This window comes from Cynoglossus semilaevis, chromosome 18, assembly GCF_000523025.1.
Source record: "Cynoglossus semilaevis isolate Cse_v1.0 chromosome 18, Cse_v1.0, whole genome shotgun sequence".
In the NCBI taxonomy this organism is placed as follows: Eukaryota; Metazoa; Chordata; class Actinopteri; order Pleuronectiformes; family Cynoglossidae; genus Cynoglossus; species Cynoglossus semilaevis.
The window spans coordinates 8,094,129-8,103,284 of record NC_024324.1 but is presented as its reverse complement, the minus strand read 5'-3'; the positions used below and the strand labels follow the sequence as shown (position 1 = coordinate 8,103,284).

Here is a 9,156-nt window from a genome sequence, read left to right as displayed (position 1 = left end):
ATCTGCCGCCCGTCATTCCGCTCTGAATGCTCTGTTGACTTTAAAGACTTCATGTCAAATGGCTTTTTATCTAAACTCTGACCACCAGGGCTTGACCTCTGAGGACTCAACTTGACTCCACTTAAGGTGAAAAATAAGAGGCAGGACAGATGAGACAGGAAGGACCAGGGTGAGAGGGAGAAGAGAGGAGCACATGTAGGAAACGATCCTTTGTTTTTAAAATGGGCAAAATCGGTAATAAGTTGGAACATGGACTGACACCGTGACGTCAAATAAAACAAAAAATCAAGCAGTGGACACCACACTCGACTGTGATTGTTTATTTGATCCATGGTTCAGTTGAAGACTTCCAGTGATGTTCTATATTCCAGCTTTATTGCCACTTGTTTTACCCTCTGACACCACCTCCTGCTCCTCACGCTGCCATATTGCCCCTTCTGTTTGCCCATACATCCAATCAATGTGTGTCGTCATCAGGGGGGGACCCATCATGACGCCTGGCCTATTAAGAATGACAGCTTCAGGAGAAGGACACAGAGAGAGAGAGAGAGGCTAAATGGTGATCCCTCCCAGAGCCACTTATTCTCCGCACTCAGATCGCTCCTCACTCAGGGTCAGACCGGATTGAATCCCCCTCTTTTCCAGAAGCCTCTCCTTCTCCCTGCATCCCCCCCCCATCGTCTAACACACACACACACACACACACACTTACACACCCCTCCAACCTGAAAAGCATCGCCTTGGATTTGAGGGGTTTCTACTCTCTGCAAAGTCGGAGGGGTCTTTTTTTTCCAAAGTGGTGCTTGTGATGGAAAGACGAGAGGAGATGGTGATGCTGGCGGAGGAAGCTGAGCATGGTAAAAACGCCTCAGGCTTGTCGGACGCGAGCGGGAACAGCGCGAGGGAGCCGCAGGGGAAGCAGAGTCTGCTGCACAGGGGCTGTCTGAGTCCCGGAGCTGCAGCGGCGGCGGCGGTGCCCTACTCCCGGGACAGGAGCGACCTCCTGGTGGTTGAAGAGAACGGACGCAGGAATATGTGCGCCGCCGACGGGAGGCCACTTGGCGCATCCTCCACGGGGGAGAGACACCGGAGTGATCATCCTCTCAAGGACGGCAGCAGCTCGGACACAGAGTCGGACTTCTACGAGGAAATTGACGTGAGCTGCACGCCGGAAGGCATGGACTACACGAGTGGTAAAGGTAGGAGAGTGCATGTTCGGGAAGCTGTATTCAAACTGCAGGTTATTGTCATTTTTTTAGGGAGGAAAAATATTTGAATGGTTTTAGAATGAGGCTACACACAAAGAAGAACGCAGCCACTGTAGTTTTAACCAAAAACACAGCACAAATGAGGGTAAAATGTAAGTCGGTGTAAATGAGAAGGTGACTGCAGTCACTGATGTCCAGCTGTTGTGTCAACTGACCACTGAGGTTGAGGTGACAGCCACACTTTGACCAGATCCCTCTGTATCTCAGTCTCTGCAGGACATTCTCCGACAGCGTGTGTGCATGTGTGTGTGACTGTATGAAGCAGGAGCGTGGTGTGTGTTTTTTTATCCATGAAAATAAAGGCCATTAACGGTGGAATAATACAACTTTGGTGCATTGACCGGGCGCCTCTGTTTACCATTAATATCAAATGCATCACATAGAAATTAAAGCCAAAAAAATACTTCTAAAAATAAAAAATAGTCAAACGCAATGTCTCACAGCGAAATTATATATATACATATTTTTATTTATTTTTTAACAATTAAAAGAACCATAATAAGGAAGCAGAGATGGATCAGGATGCACAGGGATAATTTTTAAATGTGTCTATATTAGTAAATAATTGTTCAAGGCCAAAGAGACATTTTAAAGTCTAGATTTAACTTTGAAAAAAAAATTAAAGGACCGGAGCTTCAGGCCCTTTAATATTTAAATCCCCCAAAATCAGTGTAGCCATTTTAGCTAGTAAAGAAATGTAATGTCAGGTGTCCGATTTGATCACATCTTAGTATTTTTATTATTCTAGGATTAAAACGAATGTCATTTGTTCCATTTGCACGTGACGTGACATACTAATTATTCGTATTTTTTGCATCTCCTTTAAGGCAGGAATGGAGATTCTCCGGGTCACCGAGGAGACTCTGGCTCTGACCCCGGTAAGACTGTGCCTGGGCAGGGCTCTCTGTCCTACACAGCCGACCAGATTCGTCGGTACCGGACTGCGTTCACACGGGAGCAGATCGCACGCCTGGAGAAGGAGTTTTACCGGGAGAACTACGTGTCCAGGCCGAGGAGATGCGAACTGGCAGCGGCGCTGAATCTGCCTGAAACCACCATCAAGGTGAGATGAGCATCAGAGTCAGGCCTCGGATGTTCTGACGTCAACAGACACCGAATCTGAAAAGATGCTGGGGGATTTAGAAAAAAAAAACTGACTCTGAAGAGTGGTTTGAAAATAAAAACAGAGGAAAAACATCAACAGGAATAGTCAAAAATAACATGCAGGAAAATCTATATTAATTAAACATCTATTTGAATTATATTCTAGACTAAATGCAGGATTTCCATCAGCACTTTCAAATCCACCTTGTCCAAATTCCATGCGTAAAAGCGGAACCGTTTGCGCGCGTCCGTGCGCACACGCGTCTGTGCTTTAACTAGTTTGTCTTTCTATAAAGGAAACTTTGAGGAGGTTAATATTTGACCCGCTGTGTCTCCGTACCAGGTGTGGTTCCAGAACCGCAGGATGAAGGACAAGCGTCAGCGTCTGGCCATGACGTGGCCTCACCCTGCGGACCCGGCCTTTTACACGTACATGATGAGCCACGCCGCGGCCACGGGCAACCTGCCCTACCCTTTCCCATCCCACCTGCCTCTGCCGTACTACTCCCACCTAGGCATCGGAGCAGGTTCGACTCCGACCGCCGCCCCTTTCTCCAACCCGCTGCGCTCCCTCGACAGTTTCCGGATGCTGTCTCATCCCTACCAGAGGCCGGAGCTGCTGTGCGCCTTCAGACATCCATCACTGTACACGGGGCCGACCCACGGCCTCGGACCTGGGGGAACTCCCTGTTCTTGCTTGGCCTGTCACTCCAGTCAGTCCAACGGTCTGTCCAGCAGGCCCCCCGCCACAGACTTCGGCTGCTCTCCAACCAGCAGAACTGACGCTTTTGTCACTTTCACGCCTTCGGTGCTCAGCAAATCCTCACCTGTGACACTGGACCAGAGGGAGGAAGTGTCTCTGACCAGATAAAACCCTGAAACATATAAAAAAAAAACTAAAAAAAAAACTCCTGTTCTATATCAGCCTTTACCTTCAGCTTTTTAACCTAACATAGTCTATGATGAGGAATGAAGCAGCATGAAGAGGTGTAGCCTGTTAGCAGTAAGAGCCAGCTTATCACGGGCCGAGATTATCATCAGCTACGATGAAACAATTCTTCCATCACAGACAATAATAATCCAAACACAGAACCAGACCAGGATTCTGGACTCTTTTTTCTAAAGACGAATAAAGTCACGTGTTACAGTTGAAGGGAAGAGACGTTTAAATGTCCTCGATGGATGTTTTTTGTTCTTTTTTTTATCATCACTTGCATCTTTACGCGTCCACATCCACATAAGAGTTAGAAGGACGCGTTCCATTTCTCTTTTTAACAAGGGGGAGTTGTTAACTGACTGCGGCCGCGTCTCATTATAACCTGCTCTCCACAGCGGCAGGGGCCCCACACGGCCGGGGCCCCCGAAATGTGCAGATGCTAGTGAAATTAGTATGTGATGTATATGTACGAGCCGGGTGAATTTTGACTGTTGGATTAATGGTAATATCAGAGAGGAAACAAGGGAAGGAAGGAAGGGATCGTTGCTGCCAAAATGTAACAAGGCGCCAAGGGAACGAATTACTACAAGACAAGGAGGCAGAAAAGGAGGAGGAGGAGGAAGAAGAGGTGCACAGTGGATGAAGAAAAAGGCAAAGGGAGGACAATCAAAAAAAAATGAAAGAAATAAAAAGTGGCTCCCTCATATTTTTTAGGAACATTACCCACTTTCTCTTCCACCTTTCTCCCCGGTTTTCTCCCACGGGCCTCTGGACTCTCCTGCTTTGCACTGCGACAGCGGCTCTATAGTTTGCGACATTTCGAACTGAGAATAACCATTATGATTGATATCTGTTTATTTTTATTTGATTTTTTTATTCTCATTTTTGTCCTCAATGTCTATCATTTCCAAATAAACGCAGTGAAGGAATGAACGCAGAGCTTCAGATGGTCTGTGTCTCCAACACGTCGATGTTTGGATATGTTCTGTGTAAATCTCATGGCATTGAATTCTTGGTTTTGTTTTGTTTTGTTATCCTCCTCTCACAACCACATTCATTTTCCCCTCAAGTGGCCGACTTCTAAACTCCATCTCTGCTCATTCCACCGTCAGATTGACCGTGACAGATAAGTGGTCCCCGGGCAGCTTTATAAAAACACGCCAACACTCACATTTTCTATAACCATCACTAATAGACGCCACAGAATTACATGTCTGGAGACATTAGGAATGTAGTGAGATCGATGCGTCAGAAGGACGTGCCAACGTTAGGCCGCGATGGTAATTGGCCAAATTTGATACTGGAGGGGGGGGGGGGGGGGGGGCGGGGGGCTGATGTAGGACAGAGGGGTTGGTTAAAGTGGAGTGAGTGAAACGTTAACAGTCTCAGCAGCAGCAGCTTCGTCATCCATCAGGCTTTGATCCAGTGTTTCCTCCTAATGTGTTATTGTTGCGGGTTCGAGCAAATCACACTGTAGTGTTTCTGAGTGTGATTGGTGAAAACACGCGACAAATGGGATGTTATTGTTGTATTATGTGCAGAAAATTGCCCTTAAAAGCAATTTATACTGCCCTTGAGCAAAGCAATAAACAAACATTGATTGTTATTTTTTAAATATTAATAATTTTAAGGAACCATCGGTTTGGACACACATTATCTGAAGATGCTAAAAAACGTGGTTAAAATTATTACAGGAATTATATGTCACATGTCTCCAGATCAAAATATTTCAATTTGGTGCCAAGAAGAGGGAAACAATACGTTAAAAAACTGCACATAACAATGAAAATATATTGTCTTTGCTGTATATATTCAACTGTTAGTTAAATCACTGCGTAGAAATAAAATGACATTATATTGTTGACATACAATGATTTGAAGAGAAAAAACATGGCAAGGTTAAAGGAACTCTATGGATTTTAATAGTGTTCCAGTAATTCAGTATTTAGATCCAGGTCTTATTAAGGTCTCTATTAAATTACATTATTTTTTACTTTACCATTCACATATAAAACAAATTTAATTTTGGTAACCCGATAGTTACATATATAATACAAAAGATTTAATAGCATTAACCGTTTGTTTTTATTATTTAAACGGTTTAAGCGGATTTTTTATATACATTTAAAGAGTAAAAAAGTTCTATCATCCACCGGAAGTAAAGTGAAAACGAGATAATTATATCTTTATGCTTTTTTAAAGGTTTGTGGACATTTTCATTAATTCCTGGATGACTACCCGAATAGTCGAAAATCGTATTAGCAGCGATGAAAAACAATATCTAGACATCACTGTTTTTATTTTACTGTGAAATAAACCTGATAAACACATGGATCGCGGCCCAAATATGACAGCTGTAACATGCAAGGTTGCACATTTCACGTGAAAAGGCAGACAGCAGAGCAACGAAGTCTCTTTGACTCATTCTGAGGTGAAGAGATTCGTCCTGATAACACAGCGACACACAAACACAGATGAGCTCTCCCCCTCTCTCCCTGCCTCCCTCTCTCTCTCCCTCCCTCCCTCCCTCTCCAGCGTTTGATTGATGGCCTTATTAACTGCACTTCTTGTAAGTGTGACCGAGCTGATTAAAATGCATATGTTTGGAATAATACACCGTTTAAGACGCACGGGTCGGGGCAACAGCAGCAGGCAGATTTATGTAAACTATCAGACGCAGTCTTTAAGCCTGATGGGGACGCGGGGCACGGGGGGACATCGTGGACTCGTTTATTATACGATAAAAATATGAGCGGATCCAGTGGCTGAGCTGAACATTCAGAAGCAGCTCTTGGATCAATCCTCATTTGGCTAAACCTACTCCAACCCTACCATAAAGACTGGACCAGAACCACGTCTGAGAGGAACAGCATTTATATACGAATGAACCCCGCCCTCACTGATAAAAAAACCCAACAAAATAACAAAACAGCCTCCAGATAGAGGACAAATTATTAGTGTCTTTAAATTACTGCTATACTATGACATTTGCGCCAGATGAGATTACACAGAATATGGATTTAACAAACCAGCTTCATTATATGAATAGACAGATCAAAAACTATATTATGCAGTTGTTTTTGTTGTTAAGGAGGATAATAATTATGACCTTGGGATATTAGGGTTTATTTTCTGTGCAGAATGCTGTCGTTTCTGTCTGCACAGCGTCAACAACAGCCATCAGATAAATACTGCAGTGTTTAACACGCTCAAAAGAACAACATCAGGTTTGAAGGGCCGGCAGTTCAGACCTGGACTGTTCTGTATCAGACTCAATCCTCTGCGGCCTCATTCAGCCCCAGCACGGCCTTTAATCGCAGGAAGATTGCAAGTGACTGCGGCTGCAGATGAAATGTGCTCATAGATCGCAGCAATTACGTCAGCCTTATAGGATCCTATTAGTTTGAATTGGCTGAGTGATCTCCAGCTCCAACAACTGGCACAAAGCGTCCTGACAGACAGGGGCGGTGCAGTGCAGCTGTCCACCGACAGCACATTCAACAAGAAAAAATGGATGTGTGGCTGCTGCCACTGCTGTTTAAATTGGATTACATCCTAATTTACAGGCCCTTGTCGAAAGGCAAGGGGGGGGGGAGGCGTGTACGCAGCAATCACGCAGTAATGATGATGAATGGGAGATTAATGCGCATACAAGAAAGACAATTTAAGCCTTCATCTGTTTAAATAGGCTTCCAATATCATTTGGAGAACGGAGGTCAAGTAAAATCAATTGGGGGGACGCGTGAAAGTCGTTTTCGGCTGCGTCTTTATCAACATTATTTACGGTGCACCAGAGACCGCAATGTGGAGCAGGAAAATGGACCGGCTGCTTTGTGCGCTTCTGCCGCGCAGCACGGCAACAAAAACCAGCAGAGATGGATCCAGGATTTATAAACATCCTCTTTTCATGACGACCAAGTGAAGCCGAACGGGTTCTTACGCCTTTCTGTGAACATCACTGTTGATGTTTACACACCAGAGCATCATAAACACAAACTACATCAAAATATTGCTCTTTCGCAACGGAGTACTGCATTGGCGTTGCAGCGGTACATAAAACATTCACAACTTAGTGTTTTTCCACCTCAACATTTCACAACTACACATTCTTACTTGCCCTTTTCAGCCAAATTATCAGCACACTGGCATAAGGCCTGTACGCCACCTAATGGTGGAGACAAGTTCTGTGGGCTCTTCCACCAAAACAACCTCATTTGGAGAAACAGTTGAAAGAAAACATAAGAGAATAGAACAGATTTGTGCTTACACTGGTAGATGTTGTCAGATTGATTACTGCTCTCTGCAACTTCAGGGCTTTGGATCTGCAGCACCGTCACCACCGCCAACAGGGAACCAGATTGAAACAGCTGGCTGCTGATTATAGCCCCGTCCCCCTGCAGGTAGAACTCGGGAAATACCATGCAGGTGCACGACAGAGGACTAGGCAAGATTGAATATTCACCAGTAAACATGTCCAAGAAGCCTGTACATATTTTTCATCCATACATACTTGCATAAAATCAACAAGAACAACAACCATTACTTCTTACACTCATACCCATATTCATGTGTTTGGAACGGGCAGCAAACTGTAGTATTCAGATGAAACCATCGAAAGGCAAGGGCAAAAAAAAAAAAAGAAAAAAAGAAAAAGAAAAAAACACTCAGAGTGACCATCAGTTAGCACCAGGGTTCAAACCAGTAATCTTCTTCCTGTATTGCCAACAGTGTTGCCCTAAAGACCAGACAGGAAATTATGTTTTCACACAAACCGGACGAATGAACAAAACTGGAAATTTGGAAGTTTGCTGCTCTACATCCTCTCATCACTGACACTCACACTCACTAACTACAGCAGAATCGTCAACACTGCTGATTAATCCAGCTTGACCTCTCTGACCTGCAGCTAACATAAAAAAGTTGGATTACTGAAGTGAATAAATCATGGTTTAACAAGTGAGGGTTGCTTATTTTTCAAGGACGGAACCCTCTGCTGAATGTGTATGGCCTCAGAGACATCAGGAAACAGCACATTGAACAAGCCTCTCTGACTGTTTAACACACCATTGTGATGATAATCAACTCTGCCTTTCAATAACCCCCCCCCCCACCCCCCCCCCCCTTTCAAAACCCCCCCCCCCCACCTCCCCTCCTCTATCCCATCATGAGAGCTCCCCAGTCCAGCCGATCGGCTCACCGAGCCGGCCACATTGGGCGATATGGTACAAAATTATTTAATAAGCACTTTGTTTTACGGCAGAATGTCATTTTACGGCCCTGCTGGCAGCCAATGGCTCTGCAGCTCCGTCCAACTCTATCCACACCTCGTTTTATTTTACTGCACGCCGGCAACTTTACTGCTCTGCAATGGCGGTGGCTGTAAGCGACGGGAGAAGTTTTGATTTTTTTTTGTTCCCCACAGACCCAAACAGAACCCAGAGCATGTGTGTGTTAGAAAACGCCCGTGTTCCCACAGTCTCTCTGGACCCTCATCAGACGGAGCGTTATCTTTAACAGGGGAGTGGGCTGCTGCAGCTAACACTCATTGGACACATTTTAGACTCAAAGTGTGATGTCAGCGTGATGTTGGTTTGTCTGAGCTGTGGCTGCACACTTGGTGTGTGTGTGTGTGTTTGTCAGGGCTTGGTTTTCGGTGCATGTGTGTGTGTGTGATAAAGCAGCTCGTTGCAGCAGTGATGCATCCTCATTATGTCCCTATCCTGTGACCGTCATACCCCGGCTGCTGGACCTCTCCTGTGGGACTGTTCACCCCTCCATCTAACAACCCCCCGCCCCCTGTCTTTCAGCTCCCACCATCCCCCCACCTGCAGTGCTGAGTCCTCCTGC

The 9,156-nt window shown here is 45.1% G+C and overlaps 1 protein-coding gene across 1 annotated transcript; it reads left to right on the top strand.

The window, feature by feature from the left end:
• Positions 1-733: 733 nt before the first annotated feature.
• evx1 (even-skipped homeobox 1) lies at positions 734-3,245 on the top strand. Its single transcript, XM_008331448.3, has 3 exons — positions 734-1,199; positions 2,096-2,331; positions 2,716-3,245. Exons 1-3 carry the CDS (start codon positions 809-811, stop codon positions 3,241-3,243), a joined length of 1,155 nt encoding a protein of 384 aa, XP_008329670.1. The 5' UTR covers positions 734-808; the 3' UTR covers positions 3,244-3,245.
• The last annotated feature ends 5,911 nt before the right edge of the window (positions 3,246-9,156 follow it).